This window comes from Zootermopsis nevadensis, unplaced genomic scaffold, assembly GCF_977971745.1.
Source record: "Zootermopsis nevadensis isolate Lab colony 2312 unplaced genomic scaffold, Znev_1.0 Znev_ptg000030l, whole genome shotgun sequence".
Lineage (NCBI taxonomy): Eukaryota > Metazoa > Arthropoda > Insecta > Blattodea > Termopsidae > Zootermopsis > Zootermopsis nevadensis.
Window position 1 is genome coordinate 7,941,948 of NW_028259162.1, and position 17,728 is coordinate 7,959,675.

General features: G+C 36.5%; 1 protein-coding gene across 1 annotated transcript; it reads right to left on the bottom strand.

Annotated features, from left to right (window-relative positions):
- Positions 1–3,823: 3,823 nt before the first annotated feature.
- On the bottom strand, positions 3,824–13,049 carry LOC110831105 (UPAR/Ly6 domain-containing protein crok). The gene is made up of 3 exons (XM_022066718.2): positions 12,837–13,049; positions 6,152–6,316; positions 3,824–5,969 (listed from the first exon to the last, which is right to left on the bottom strand). The coding sequence occupies exons 1-3, from the start codon at positions 12,895–12,897 to the stop codon at positions 5,758–5,760; spliced, it is 438 nt and encodes a 145-aa protein (XP_021922410.1). The 5' UTR covers positions 12,898–13,049; the 3' UTR covers positions 3,824–5,757.
- Positions 13,050–17,728: the final 4,679 nt, after the last annotated feature.

Here is a 17,728-nt window from a genome sequence, read left to right on the forward strand (position 1 = left end):
GTGTGTAATTTGTGGGGGACAAAGTGGCAGGCGGGACAGGTTTTTTCTTCGAGTCCTTTTGCTGTTTCCTGTCCATATTTTTCCACCACTGTTCCATATTCATTCATATATCTGGGGGATGGACAGAGGGCCTGTTAGAGACCCAGTGTCATACAAGGAACAAGCAGTAGACATTGATGGTACTCGCAAACTAAACAACTGGCCACAGCAACCATTACCTTGTAAGTACTATTATTACATGTCTAGTGGTGCAGAACATTCCTTACAGCCAGTAGGCCTAAGCCATTTTTGTGGTATATTTGTACTTGGTCATTTGTTATTTTTATTAATTCATTTAAAATAAATATTTAATTTCGCTTGTAACTATTTTAATCAAACAGTGATAAAATGTCAGAAAATTTCAAAAATGTATGTGGGTCGTGTTTTGATAAAGTGCTTTCCTTTAGTCGAAGTGCTTTTATCCCGCCGTTAACGCTCTCGTACGGACGGTTCCGTATGTCACCTTATGCGTCATTCAGCAGTTTGTATTGGGAAGCAGTGAATTTTCATCAACTTTTATTGTATATGGAGCGTATGCAATTCTTGTAATAATTATGGGTTAGATTGCGTGTTATACTGGGTGAAAATTCAATTTTTTTTTTATTTTCGTTAGCAAAGCCGTGTATGTGCAGTCGGGCGTGGTAAGAATCGTGTATCACTTTTGTAAGGTGGTAAACAATATTTACCAAACCACAGATCAGGAGTCGACAATATGATCCGGGGTTAGGAGACAGCTCTACATTTTAGGCATCAGAGTGGTTAACTTAATTAAAACATTAATATGACTGTAAAAACATGCATCACAATACAGTTCACGGGTGGCATGACTGTCTAGCAGACGGATTTGTCTAGCCCACTCAATGGCCATCTGTCGGCACAAAATAATTATCGATTCTAATAATAAAAAAAGTACTTTTGTGAACAAATGTGTTGGATATCAGTGAACATCAGGGCAGTCCTGATTTGGTTTTATAATCACCTGTAATGCATTGATCGTAGCAAACTAACACTTACAGTGAATCAGTGGATGGCTTGTATTGTGGGTCTCTTGTCACCACGGCAAGATAAGTTTGCAAATTGAAAAGGTACTAAGTAGAAACTGACTTAACGCAGTACAAGTGACTACGCTGTCGGTGGCGAGTTCGAACGAAACACGTCTCGGTGGGCACATTCCACTATCTGTTTCTTCGAGGGAGCATGTCAGGGCTTCGTCGGCTGAGGGCGGTGGTCTCAAGTTCGTGTCGTCTATTGCAGTTAGTGGAAAATGATGGAATTTCCGCTACTCCATGGTCGTTCATCTCTGTTGCAAATGTGGCTGGTGTGCGTAATTCGGTAAGTAACACGAAAGTTTAACAAGTTTGCTTTCTATGTAGGATTTGAGGTTTTCACAGCGGTCAGCGGTGAGTCTGAAGATTGTTTCCCCCATTTTTAGGTCCTGGATATTTGGATTTAAGCTTGTAGCTTTTATGTTACAGCATGCGGAAAGAACTGTGACTCCCGATTCAGTTTTGTCGAATGTGTTTATGCATGTGACTTGCGCACTGAATGAACGTGGTTCCGAGTCAGTTATTATGTGTTGCATTTTGCATCTTTCCTTGGATAAGAACAAATTGTCTGTATGCTGACGCATGTAACTTGTGTTCAGAAGGTACCCGGTTCGAATCTGGCCTGTACACAAACTGTGTTGACAAATATTTGTTGCTAGTTCTCTCGGTTCCTTTAGACCAGCGTTTCTCAACCTATGATATGCGAGCCAGCGTTGAGTGGTACGCAAACTAAGTAAGAAAATCAAAAGATAATATTAACATGAATAAATTATCCCTGAACGCATTTAGTTAGTGGTACATTTAGTGTGTTAAATTAGAATTAGTGGTACGCTAGCGAAAAAGGTGAGAACCCCTGCTTTAGACCATTGTTTCTCAGCAAATGGGGAGAAGTTCCAAAAGTATTTTATAATTTTTTGGTACTATATATATATATATATATATATATATATATATATATATATATATATATATATACATATGACTGACAGAAGATCCATATAAGAGTGGGTCTCCCATTTCATTCTTACGGTACGACGAACCTGGCGTGAATCAGAGGACGTAATTGAAAAGAAATCTTACGAAAATATGTTGTGATATTAAATTTTATGAAGTGATACAGGATATGATACTTTGGCGGGATTTGTGGTGATAGTAATGAATTTCTGCGTTTCAGTTGAGAGGAAGGGGCTCGTTTCGTTTTGATAACAAGGATGAAACATTTGAAGGTTCAAAGCACAGCGGTCACCATGGCGGTTTAGCAGACATTTTCTTCTAAGTAATTTACCCCGAACTCTATGTTATGTGTGAAGGTGGGGCTTCTTACTCAAAAGCTTTAAACTACACCATTAACCAGGTTGATCTTGAGAGTAACCTAGTTTTTGCCAGTTTTTCTGTAGTACTGTGCATTTAAAGCGGGTAGTACTAAAGACTGCGGGGAAGAAGGGGACAGATCCGACAGGAACAAACACGTTCATCATAAGGTAAAACGGGGTAACTTATTGGTAGTCCACAACTTGTTTAATAATGCAGGTTACTTCAGGACTGAAACCTTGCGGAACATGTTAAGAATGTTTTAGATAGAAATTATTTTCTAGCACCAAGTCTGGTTGGTTTATAGGCATACTCGTCAAAACCCATATTGTTACAATGGAAATTAACATGACATCCCAATTATATTCCAATTTTCGATGTATTAAACAAACCCTGAAAAAAACTGCCTTACTCTGTACCACTGCCCTCAATCCCCACTACTTACATATCGCCATAAAAATCGCAAACCTTCTTAATTTTACCCCTCTCTTAAAAAACTCCCCCACCCCACAAAATCATTCGAATCTGTACACCCCATCAGTCCCAGATAGTAAACCCCACTAGCCATTCATAAAGCAGACATCACAAAGGTAGAAGTAAACAATTCAAGTACCTATAAAACGAATAATACATAATAATATAATTAAAAACATTTGTCTATAATCACAAGTTTAGTTATTCAAAATTGTTAACTTTACAGCATATTAATTTTTATACTTTTATCATACAGCATGACTGATGTAAATTCACACATCCAAAATCACAGTCTACAATATATATATTTATATATATATATATATATATATATATATATATACATACACCTGCCATCCTTCAGATGGTGAGTCGTAAGACGACACGTACCACATGCACTGTCTCCCAGAGCGCCAACAAATGTGCATACCTACATCTATCAACAAGAAAATATCTTAATGTTATATTATGCTTGCTGCCTCCTAGGCATGGAAGGACACAAAATCTTATAATAAATATTCCAATAATAAAATCTTGGAATGCAATAAAAGCATATATTCAGTGCATCTGCTCTGATAAAGTGTGGACACTAAGTTTAAGTAATAAATAAAACATATACATTTATAGTATTTAAAAAATGTATGTTTTATATCATTTTTTTTGCATTCTATTGCGGTATTATTTGTTAAAACAGCGTAGATTGGTTAAACAATGCAGAAATTTAGTCACTTCAATTTTATCCACCCCTCTCTCTCTCTGCATTTTGTTGGCATTTATTTCTGCCTCAGTAGAATTTTTTTGTACAAACACTTAACTATGAAGCCTACTGAATAGGAAAGTAAAGATACAAAATCTTAATATACACGTATTTTTCAAATTACATAAGAAGTGTGATGAGAACGGATTATTGCACATAAAACTACAATGAAATATGAACCAATAACTTCAAAGAATTATTCTTTAAAGAGAATTTTATATAACAAATTTTATTTTTACATCACCCACAATTTACAGTCATCTTCCTTAATGAACATGTGTATATCTCATCCTTGTATTTATTTCCATGCAATAACAATTACAGTTATGTTCTAATGGATCATGTTCTTCCAGCTTTTATTTATCGCTTTACAAAAACATGTACGTGCACGCATACACCATCATACATATTTCACAACGTTTTGGAGAACGTAGGTATAATGACTGAGTCTGAAATTAAGTATGCTTATTTAATATTCAGTGCAAGAGCATTAAATGTCAGTGTTCCTGTTTACTTCTAGAGGGTACATGAAATAACTGCTATATTTTTCAGATAATCTTTCTCAATATGTTTTATCACTATATTTTCGTGACTACAACGTAAAGCGTTATTACCTGTTTCAGAAACAGGACATAATAAAATAAAATAAAATGTTTAGCCGATACATGTATGTATGTCTTAAGTGAGACGGAGTCAGGAGTTGGCAGGGCTGGATTAAGACTCTGCAGACGTTATGTTATGATAAAGTTGAGGCCTCTGTAACAATTAAGAAATTATATAATGAATTATTAATAAACATTAAAAGTAAAGTTTGTCCCGCTTGGGGTGAGTGGAGGTATAGCTCCTCTCTTCCTTGACCCCAGCACTAGATGGGTGTGAGTGGTCAGCATCACGCCCCGGCCGGCTTTACCCCCGGGAAAGGACCCCGGTACCCATTGTAGAGGAGGCTGGGTGGGCCCCAGAGCAGGTCTGGACGTAGAGGCTAGAGGAAAAATCCTCTGCCCCCATTAATAAACATTAACAATTTTAATCAAATAATTTCATGGGCAAACCTTTCCTTGATAGAGAATAATTAATAAAAAATTCAGAGAAGTTTGATAGTAGTATGACCAGGGGCCCAACAGAGTAGGCTTCTGTCCTATCACCGGTCACCTAAAGTCAGAAGTAGAGTTTTGGGTTTAAATGGAAAAAATTAGACTTTTTGATAAAGTTCAACAGAGAAATTATGCAAATTTATATTCCTCTCCAAAAAGACATTATTACTTTGTTAGTCTAAAGAACTTCCTAAAGCAAGCTTTCTCACCTTCATGTACCAGTGTATTTTGTGCATTGTGTACATTTTGCTAAAACTATATAATGATGTATAATAATAAAAGGATTGTTATATCGTAAATTTTTAGTATTTTTTAAGATATCAACAAATTTGTTAATTCTATAAATAGATTACAGACATACTAAAAAAAATTGGCACATAATTACATTCATTTCCTTGTTTTCAATTGTACATTGATCCAAATTTCAGACACATGGAATTATCACAGTGATTGAGTTTTGTGATAAAGTACCCATTTTTCATTACAATATGAATTACTAAAATCAAATTGTAGAATCCCATTTCAACCCCCCCCCCCCTCTTGAAATTGTTCACCATAGAGACTAAACTTGACGGAATAAACAACAGATAATTTATATAGAACGCATTTTCGTGGCGAAATTTATGAAACTGGGTTACAATATTTAAGGGATGTTCTCTTTTGTGTGATTTACTTACAACTGGAAGCAATCTACCATGAGCGTTATTGTAACGTATGAAGTGAACTTACCAACACAACCACAGAAACAAGGAAGTGATCATGAAATCATGCATTACAACAGAAGACGTAGCTGATTTCAGAGCACTGATTTTGTTTAAATACATGCAACTTGAATGCAAGTATGTCTTGCACGGTTTAATAATGAATATGTTCTGACGTTGATTATCTTTATTTTTTTCTTATCAATTTTAGTCAGATATTAGAAAATTAATAGACATATCTACCAATATAAAATTTGTAATTTGCACTTTTATTATTTCATAATCTATGCGATATTTGGGAACGACCAGGGGTGGCTGGGACATTGAGGGACGTCTCAGAATAGTAGAAGTCGACTCAACACCACTATGAGCCCTGTGCATACAGCCAGTGTAAGTGATGTCGACATTTTCATTGAACCGTTGCAATAGTCTTTCACACAGGAACACACTTCCTGACGACCTCCAAAGCCAGATCTCTGGTAACAGCGACCCACATAATTGGATTCGTCCCATCCACAGCCGCGGATAACTCGTACATTGGGAGGATCTGAATTCCACAAAGAGAACAGAATTTGCATTTAGATTTGAGGTCATGGCAATGAAGATGTTGATTTTGTTTCTGTGGAGTATGAAGCCATGTAATTTTTAAGTGGTCATGGCACCAAGCATAAGCGCCATATTAAAATTACTCTGCACAGAGTTATTCTGTCTCAGATATTGTGTACGTACTTCCATTCACCTCGAAGTCAATGTTCTGGACTATTTTGCGGCACATTGTGTACTTGACTCCTCCGACGTGTTCGGAGCAGTCCTTCTTGAGATTTTCGGGCACGGGTTCCAGGTTGCAGCGGGAGTCGTTGTGACTGTTGCATTCATAGCACTTGATTGCCAAGCCTGTGATGCAAATCGAAACAGAATGTGAACAAACTTTTTTATCTGATTCCATATCTTAAGCAACTAAGTGGAGCCAAGACTAAGTATTTTATAGTTTCGATACAAAAGTATACTTGATTATCTTATGAATTCAGGTAGGAGTTTATAGTTGTGATTTATACGTCAACATTTCGACCTTCGACAGGAAAGAACGTAGTCCTGTAGTGTAACTCGCATTTGTCTCATCGTATAAGATTGTAACGTGTATATTCTCTGACATGGTGACTATGAAATGGGAACAATAGGACTCTGAATATGTCAGTTTTTAAAAATGTATTTCCTTAAGCTTGTCGAAATATTTTTAATTGTTTTAATAACTGAAAATTTAAATATTATAAATATATTTATAATGACAATATATTAATATTAATAGTAATAATATTCGTCATAATCATAATATGACGGTAGTAATGCAGCCAGCCTTTATAATGCATTCTTACACAAAACGTACTTTATAAGAAGTACAACTGTTGTTACTACCCTACGCACTTTTCAGAATGTCAGGCTACACTGAATGGAGACATGCCTATAAATAACGAGACTAAGATTTCCCGTCGTTTTTGGAAATCACGTTTTGTTATATGAAGAAACATGATAGTTAATGACTGTTCATAACTAACTGTTCCATAGTTGCTGACGTAAAGCGAGCAAGTTTAGTGTCGTTGTGATCTTTTATTAGATTACACTCAATTTATTAATCATGCCCATTACTTCATCCAGCTTTCAGAAGCAATTGGTGTCACCCTATGTCTTGCAGTCTTGATGGCATGTCCCATATTAAATGATCAGCAAAGTACAGACGAAACTGTTAAGATATTATGCCTTTAATTTAGAGGCGAGACTGAAATTTGTTGAAAGCTACTTTACGAGTCACTTAAATAGCATGAAAGTAGATTACCTATTTCGTTCTGTCCACAGTTTACAATGGAAATATGTGGTCTATTCTTATGCAAAATGGAACGGGCTCTACTATTGTACTCGGAAAGGCACCCAGTTCAAATCCATGCGGCATACAGACCATCCTGACTATGGCTATTGGTAGTTCCTTTGTCGTGTCCTTCATTTACATAAACAGTATTCTGTCACTGTATTTCCATGGCAAGGTACGGTTTCTGTTGCTGAAAATCTTCGTAGCTCTGCACAACCTATTCAGGAAAATTCAGAGATCTGTGCATTTTCCTGGAGAGACTGCGCAGAGCTACGAAACTGTGGCTATTCGTGGTTTTATTACGAGCTTATTTCTGTGTTTTACTTAGGCAACAAACCGATTACGTTTTTACCCTTGAAAATGACTTTAATACAAGTCGAAACATATAATTGTAAACCGTGCTGTTTGTGTACATTGTGTAGGTTAAATGAAATTAATTTGTTGCTTATTTGATGAACAACCTCTCCTTTCATTTCAGTATACTTTAAGGTCTTCGGCCATCTCGCTACATAAATTCTTAGCCAGAAAGCAGCAATTAGCACATTTTCCTTGTTAAGTCTAAGTGTGAGATATAAAGTATAAATAGCTTGAAAATGAGTCCTGGATGTACAGTTTTGAAAAACACGAATGTCATCTTCCTGAACCTTCCGAAATAAATCGAAGAAAGTGGAATTCATGTAATACTTGTGCTATGGTTAACATTTTAAAGCCCAGTGATTACTATTTCCCATTTTCTTCAACGATTAGCAACTTTTCGTTTCGTTTTTAGGGGATTCGTATGATTCTCACTGTGAACAGTGATTATTTCCTTAATAGCTTTAACCAGATGATGTTTCTGAGGTTAAATGCTGTGTTTTCTTAGCGGTACAGACCGCTATGTTTCTCCGAAACGTTAGTATCGACCTACAAGATTACTCGGCCACAGTGGACATATTTAATTAGTGCTTTGCGCAATTCATTTCATCTCGACTGTTCACTGAAATAAGACGTTTACCAGCAACAGTGCTAATGGAAGGCATGACGTCATTCCGCATTGACCAAATGAGTTTGGGCGGAAAAGTAAGGGATATCCGGTGGCCTTATCTGTGCAGTGGTCCGTGCAACTGAAATTAAAATATTTCTGTACTTCCATACAGCTACCACTGCTTCGGATATGAACTTCCTACCCGAACATATACCTTATTCGTGTTGTTTCTGCTCTGGGTCACATTTTCTCGGCGATTCCTTGTCTTACTTTGCCGTTCAGCCCTCACCAATAAGACGACGCCGCGTCACAACCCAGACCTTAACCCTGGTTTAAAAACAGCGTCTGACAAAACAGAAGTATCTACAAGCGCCTAAGCGATTCTTTTAGATGTCAGAAAATAAGACGCAGAGAAGAATAGAAATTCATAAGGCAGTGTGAGATGAGGTTTTCATGATGATGATGTTCTGGGTTTTGACGCCGTCCGTAGAGGAAGGCAGCATGTTTCTCAGAAAGGCTGACATATAAGGACGTGTCCAGGTCACACGGCGCCAAAACCCGGAACATCATCACGACAGGCAGTGAATTCATTCGGGACTCAGTGAATTGCAGTAGCCTTGATAAAATATGATAGGGGCGGGAAAGAGGACGGATATGTAGGTCGGTCAGCCCTCGTGTTCCTCAGGGATGGTCGAGTATTGATTTTGTACTCGGCATCCCGTCTCATCCATTTGCAGCGCGTTCCACCCAAGCGGTACTCCGCAAATCGTGGTCTGTTATCACCGTTCCTGAGGTTCTTTTGAGTATTTTAATTGAAATTATTAGTGCCACTGTAAAAACTTTTGTGTGTTCTTCGTGGTGGCGCAGGAGGACATCCTAATTAACGAGTTTCGGTGAGGATATGCCAATAAGACATTTAAAAATGCAATGCTTCAGTCGTTATTTTAATAACTGCGAAACCAATTCAAACAGTTGGTAGGACATTTAAGAAAATTATATATTCTATCCGGAAAAATAAATGAAGACATGAGTAGGAAGAAACTGTAACATTTCTTATGCATTTCTGCAATAATTCTGTACTTAACATTATGTAGTAGAAAAGTGTAATTATTTATAAAGGTATTGCCATGTTATATACTTTAGATACAGATTGATTTTAAAATGTTGAAAAATTTTAAAGACAGGATCAGAACATTATGATCACGTATTCCACTGCGTCAATATGTATATGAATAAAAATTTTCATACGTACTATGTTGGTATTTTTGAATGTATTTATTAAAAAAACATAGCATTGGAAACATCTTCAATAACATGACTCTTTTATATTGAATGTAAATCATCCAAGAGGTTCAAAGATTGTTAGGAGTGTGGACACAAAAATCCGCTGACATGCAAATATTAAGTTCTTGGAGAAGTAAAATTCTAACAGTAATATCGTTATAACTGCATATAGGACTGACCATGTTGTGAAAGATGAAAAATCGGTTATCAAGAACACTGATGAGGTTGCGTGCAACCGTTCATCCGTGCTACAAGATAAGTCTTCTCTAGGACATGTTATTCATTTAGGCTTCTGTTATTTACATAACTGTCTTGCTGTATTTTTATCAGTCTTATCAGCTGCTTGTTTTCTGTAATGCATAAGTTAGAAATAGACGTTTCTCTTTCCAGGACTGGAGTTCCTAAACATCGATTTGCATGTGGTCAATTGAATATATTTAAAACTTTGAACTCGCCCTGGATGTATCCCTCTTCTAATCGAACGTAGCTACAGGTTATGGTGTTTAATCTGTCAATATCTGATATGGTTAGTAGAGGTCAAGGATTTTACCGTGTCTTGGTTTTGGCAACGCTTATATTATTACATAAAGTGAAAGAGATCGTTTTAATTGTGTTATCTTTGTTTTTATTCTGGTTTCTGATTTTCTTGTGAAAATTCAGTGTTTTATTATTTTCAGATTTGTTTACTTCTTGTAAACATTTTTTATACTGTCCTGTTTGTTGAAAATCACCATTTTTCTGATTTCTCTTCTTTGAAAACTCATTATTCGTATTTCTAGCTTGCATTCCTCATTGTATACCTTTTGAACTGACAGATTTTTGTGAAACTTGGCATGAACACCATGCCACTAAACGACCGAGCCAACCTTGTGTTTATATATATATATATATATATATATATATATATATATATATATCAATAATATAAACATGACGGCCGTGCGACGTATTGAGATGGGAAATATGTAAGTGTCTTTTGCTATAACGCCCTGAAATTCGTTTACGTTTCTAAATGTAAACTTGTCGCCAGCGCGAACTATTTCGGCTTGACCGTAACGAACGTTTGGAACTAAAATATGACATTCTGTATGGCGATACTTTAAAACATTACTTACAAGTTACATGTAACACGTTTTGTATGTTAACAATTACAAGACTGGTTACGTTGCAAAACTTTGAGTTTATATTTAGTCAATTTAACGTAGGAAGAATCTGTAATAATTCAAAATGTGCAATAATTTTAAGTATTGAGAAAATTAATTTGCATTTTTTGCGTCTTGGGATCATTTCGGGATGTATTTTTATCTGTGCAAAGGTTGCATAATCATTAGTTTATTTACTCGTTGAGTGATAGTATTTTATTAATGAAGTTGCATTTCTAGAAACCTGGATTGATCTAGGTGTATATGTTTGTACAACGCTCAAAATGTGTGCGGTCAATGGGCAGAGGGCAGGATTTGCCGACATTTTCTTCTAAAAGCTCTATAAAAGCATAATACATGAATATAATAAAAATGTTTGCTTGTATCGGAATTCCAAAATGATGCTGCCTGACCAGCACTTCCTGCAGTTCGTTTTAAAAACTATTTAATTACCTTTATTTTAAGATGTGCCACGGGTAAAATGACCTCATTCATGCTACAAGTACAATGTATAGAGAAACTCTAGAAAGTACAGGCTGAAACATTTATCGTATCCAAATATAACACTCACTAACAAGCTACTTAAATGATTACTTTTTAAGAGTGAAATGAATTCTGTAGTTTTTAGAGATGCTGTTATAATGAATAATTTCCACATAATTACGTGGATTATGAGAACTTTAGAGACGGTATTTTAAAAGGTTTTCACGATACAATATACAAAGATTAAATTCCATAGGGCATGGAAAAGATAAAATGTAATGACCATGGAATAAAAATACATACAGAGGCAGAGGTTAGAGAATGGGGAAAAACCGAGAATTTAAAGACGAAAACATGGGAAGGCAAATTTTACGCGAAGAGAATAAGCTTGTATGGGAATGTATGAATGAACGTGAGGACAGAATGTCAGAGAAGATTTTAAACGTAAAAGAGAACGGTAAATGCTGAGGAAGGAGACTGAGATCAAGATGACGAAAGGAAGATAGGAAAGATGTCACACAGAAGGAAGAAGGACTGTGTTAAGAGAGAGATTCTTGGTTGTTACGTGACCCACATAAAGTGCAAACGTGATAGAAAGCACAAAAGAATCAATATTCTGGATGAGAATGAGCTTATATAACAAAATTGGTCGCGGTTAATCCTTGTAAATCCAATACAAACTGCACATATTAACACATTTTATATTTTTAATTGTATTATTTAAATTAAACATAATTATATTAGAACCATTATGTATCATCGTATGGCCTATGAAAGCTTATAACATTGATAACTCGTTATTTTTATTTTTCATGTAAAAGTGGTTCAGCATTGAACAAATCCACAATTTCAACAGAATCTTGACACAATCAGGATGAATTCTTATAATTGTGAAAGGCAGGATTCCCTTAATCTAGAAACTCTCTTAGAATGATGCAAGTATCTATGATGAAAAACTTCATTGATTTTAATAAATTTAGGTTGTTGCTAAATCCTGACAATAATTCACAGATTTCTTATTAAGTGTAAGCTTCAAGTAGGTAGCTAACAACGCCTAGCTGGATGGAGCTGGCTAATGATGTATTTTATCAGATCGGTTCTGCTGTGTCCCAGTGCATGGAGTACCACTGAACCACGAATTTAAGCTGGCTTATATCTTGACATATACAGTTGTGTTGGCAGTATAACAGAATTTCTGTTTTACCACATTGGATTTATTATTAAAGTAGTAATTATGTATATTATACAATTATTGGATTACCTATAGAAAATTAATGTATTATAAATAAATAGTTCAGAACCCAGCACACGTACGTTAGCATTGTAAAGAAGTTAATTCTGCCGGTTTAATAGTTTAAATCGATCGTCCTCAATCTGCGGCTTTCCAACGTTTTATTTGGTCTACATGATGAGAGAAATAAGTACTACCTAAATTTAATCGTATATAAATACACATTCGAAATTTATAAAAGAAATTATCGAGTAATGTACGAATCTGTTTGTGATAGGACGTTTGTAGCACTTTTAATAAATTAAACGAAGCGGTCCACGAATATGCAAATAAAGGAGAATTTGGCCTCTTAGTATTAAAATGCTGAGAACACTTGGTTTGAGTTGAACATGCAGAAGTACAACTGTCCGTGTAAGAGTACTTTAAAATGTAAATTGAAGTAGACTTACCTATGCGACCGAATACCAGTAACATTGCAAATATTCCAACGACAACGTTGCAGGCAGCCATTTTTTTAGTATTATCGTAGTGAGGACAGACAAATTAATAGATTATCAACTCTTGCAGTCAGTCAATCGTAGAAGACGAGAGAAAGAAACACTTTAATTCAGACAGCTGCACAGGCCAGAATGTTTCACTGAGAACGACGTGGTGAGGTCGCCTGGGGTAGTGAGCTGCAGGAGAGGGGACAGACGCTAGGGACGAACAGGACTCTCGTAGAATTCCGCCATTGTTCATTGATTGAAATAATTTCCACATCGTCAGACGTTTCTCAAGAAGGAATTTGTATATCAGTGACAGTATTTTACGCAGAGACAACTTAAAATTACAGAACTTTGGCACATAGCTCATATGAGGCATACAACTCCATTCTGCAGAATTATATTCTCCAGTCTACGTCAAGGTCTTTTGCATTCAGATTTATAGACCAAAACGTTGCATGCATTTTTCATCTCTCCCATGCGTGCTACATTCTGTGCCCACCTTCAAGGCAATGGAGGCAGTAATTACCTCTAAAACGTCGGTAAACCTTTGCCACATTCATAAACCCTGAAATCTATCCGCCTCAACTTTGGCATCAGATGCCCTTAATTGTTAATACTTGTTTATTAACTTGTCATCTGTCTTAATATTAACGTTTTAAAGTATAAAATAAAGCCGCTGGATGCATTTAGATGCTAGGAGGAACAATAAAAATTGTATTCAGAGAAGTCTGTTTCGAAAAATCGTCTTCGACTGTCACCTGTCTCCAATTTGTTTCTCTGGACTCATCCAATCCAGAATTAATTCTGAAATAAGATTGGAAAGGTGTGTTCTTTGGCCAGAGAGACAGACATGGAGTGCTCATGCTGGAGCGTAAAGAACAGGCAGTAAGGAATCATTAGCACGTCTCTTCAGTTAAGAATCGGGATGTTGCTAGACGTGCACCTGTACAGGACAACATAATACAAGGAAAAGCAAACATACACCCATGACCGGAATTCGAACTCGTGATCCCAGTTTTCGAGTGTCCCAAAACTGATCGTCGGCTGTGGTTTACGGATTCTTCGATACCTATATCATATTACCGGTCAGAATACGACTGTGATGTTCTATTATAACACAGAGCGTTTATTGATGAAGTTTAACCCAACTTAACTGCTATTCAAATATTGCTTCATAAAAACAATAAAATAATCTTGCCGGGATCCATCGAGTGATAGATGTGTTGAACTTTATCAGTGAACGCGCTGTAGATAGGCTATAGAAACTCTTATGTTACATTAATTAGGCTCCGTTAGGTGAACCTCCTTCCTGACTCTCGTTAATAGACGGTTCGCAATTCATCAAGTATCCTTTACCATTAGTGTGCCAATGACGTTCATAGTATGACACAATCAGAAGACGTCTTCAATTCAAGGCTTCTGTTGTATTTACGCATCATGTAAATCAAGCCATCGTTGTTAATTATAGTCATGTAGGATTATACATCGTTTTTAAGGAACATTCAAGGATTGCATCGTGTCAGAACAAAAACCAGAATGTTAATAATACGCAGAATAATTGAGTGTTTGTTTCACTTGGTAGGTTAAACACTCTTGCTACTGTTTACTTAGTGGGGTTTATTAAAGATGCATATAGGAGATTGGGATAAGTCGCGCAATAGTTTAGTAATGGTGTATGATATAAAAATAAGAAATGTCGTTATTTCAGTAACCTAACAGTTTATTTTAAAGAAAACCTGGAAGATCAAGCACTTTATTTATTATTTATTTAGTGTTCTGTCTGACGACAGGTCCATATGAACAGGATCCTTCCATCCTTTTCTCGGACTGGGACCTGTTCATATACGTTCTTGGCAGATGATCCAGAAGTAGTTTGCCATTGCCTTCTTCTGTGTGTGAATGGAGTAATTGTTGGGATGCCACGGAGAAACCGGGGAAGCCCCCGGAGGAAAACTCCGTGTTGCCTAGACCACAGCCTTGCCCAACACAAGTTATAAATTCGGGCACCGCCGGGAATCGAACCCGAGACCCCAGGATTACAAGTGCGTTCTAACCGCTAGACCACCGTGGCTATCAAGCACTTAGCTAGTTTAAAATAACATGAACATTCAGATAGCCCTGTTCCTATTGAATAAGACGATGTAGTTCTGTCAAATGACATAGTGGAAAAGTTCCCAACTGCAAATGACAGCAAATAAATATTTTGTCCAGCCCTCATACACATGCAGTCTGTCCTTGTGGCCGATCTCGTGACGTCTCCAGTTTATAATTGTTCTTCCACCAGGCCTTTAGCTTCAATTTAATTAATTTGCAAGATCGTGTTGCTCTGATCTCTGTGAGGGTCACAGAAACCCGAGTATTACTCACTGGTGTTTTGAAATGACGTTACTAGACATACGATAATTGCTAAAGGAAGATTACAGTAATTTTAATGGAGGTTACTGCAGTGTGTGGCTTGTGGGATTTGATTTACTTTCAGTAACCATGAAATAAATATCGTATTCACTTCAATAAACGTTTTGCGAAGTGTGCAATATATGACACTTCAGCATCTATGTATGCTATGTGGTTCTCTTTAGTGTATAACTGATACTGGCAATGGATTGATTTTGAAGTCTACTTCTTTTGTTTGAACATGAACAAATTTGAGGCGAAACGGATTGTGATATTAGGTTCGCCAGACGATATCTTGTATTATTGACAATTACTGAGGTAATTTAGTAATTCTTCTTTAACTTCAGAGGTTATATCGCGTCACTAAACTTGCCTAACCTAACTCAACATAATCAAATTCAACCAAATCTGACCCTTAGCAGCACAGCATTGCGCATTGCCTCCTACGCATGCGCAGATTTGCCCCGATTGAACCGATCTGCTAAGTAAATTGTGCGAAGTTCATGTGCTTAACAGAAATAGTAAACGCATTATTCTTTGATATTGACATTAATACGTCTCTGCATTTTGGCGTTCTTTTGATGTTACAGTTGATTTTGAGCTGGCTCAGTTAAAGTTCTAAAAAGAAGCTGTTTCTATATGTTAATGGGGAAAATGCTGTTATCAATAATATTTTAGTCTATATTTAAATATATGTAGTAGAGCCATATTTCGTTTGATTACTTGTTTTATAAACTGAAATTTAAATTTAATCCTAGTATCAGTGTGTAGTAAATTTATTAATTGGTCAGTCATTCCGTTATTTTCTCATCTTTACGTCTAAATATTCTCCTTAGGAATTTGTTATCGAAAACTCCTGTTGTATAAAATTTCTTCTCATTTGTATTTGTATCACTTCTGCTAGAATTTGGTCCAGACGTGATGATTTATATATTTTAAACAGTTTGATAGCATTTTAAATTTTGTCAGGGCTAGCTGCAAGAAAACAATGGCTCACCAGTATGCATTATCGTTAATTCAATGTATATTAATTAATAGCTGTTGAAAATATTCCCCTCCTGTCCAAAGTACCATAAAAATATATACCCATGCCTCTGTGAAATCTCTCAGTATTGTTCTTGTGAAAAGGCAAAAAAGAATGAAAACGAACTTTAACAACATCCGAATTTCAAATATCAACTAAGTATTTGTTATTAATAATATTCCATAACATTATAAATGTTTGTAACAGACTTTCAGGAAAAATTCATGGCGTTATGCCATACAAATGAACTCAATAGAACTGTGTACTGAGATTATATTTCACTTGGTAAATCTGTCATTTAGAACGTGAACATCGTTACTTTTAACGTGAGATGTATTTTATGACCGTATATCGGTGGTTTTGTTCAAAAGCAGAAATTTACGTCACTTCTATGAAATAAATGACGGATATTTTAATCAATGTACGGCTTTTCTTAGTAATATGTATACATCTCGCTAGATGGTGCTAATGCAAGGGATGAGGGCAGTTTTAGCTTCCAATCTTGATACCAGATGGCACGACACACACGCATATGGCAGCGAGCTGTTAGTGGAAATGCCGTGCAAAGGGTCAGATGGGCCCTGGTTAGGGGCCTCACCACAGAGGAACTCAAAATTTGGAGAGGACAAACAAAACAGAAACTCAGAAGTCTCAGATATTCTTATTCAGGTTTCATTGGTTTCGGAAAAACGTAATTCATGCCCTAAAAGCTTTTTTCTGTTTTCTCGCCATTCTCTAATAAATCAGAGAAGGAATAACAGTTCTAACATTTTACATTATATTCAGAAGTTCTGTAAATTTGCGTGTTTTGCACATGATGGGAGGGGGTACTCGAAAGAAACTTGGGGCCAGTGATATCCAAATGCCTTAAGACGAGGATTACGACTGTCGCCATTTCTCACTTTCACTTGCGCTGATATGCAAATCTTGAAGTCCCATAAAGTTTCCACGCTTCTTTAATACCGTTCTTCCATCTCTCTTTGGTCTCTCTTTCTGAAGAAAGGAAAGAGGTCAGAGGAATCCTCTCTACCAAAACCTATTTATAGGCCTATGTGTTCTTTGACCGTCTACTTTTTCCAGTCCTCTGCAAGTGTAAGCCTCTTACATTCAATACTTTGAACAGTCGTTCCTTCAACTTCCGTCCTCCTTGTATATCATCGCTTCTGGCAATCTGAGTTCTTGTCCCTCAGAGAAAGAGCTGTTAGATCAATAAGAGCATACCAGAAACATTTTTTTCCTAAAAATAAATCTTTATATAAACCTATCAGTCGTTTATCATCTTCTTAATGCCACCCCACTCTGGCACTTAAATCCGTAAGGCATGGATGTCTGATGGAGTGCCCACTGAGGATCGATTTCTCTGGTCCTCTGACCTGCTGGAAGCATACGTGAAGTCGGTGAGTAGGCGATGTGGATGGAACACGTCGCTACGCCAGTA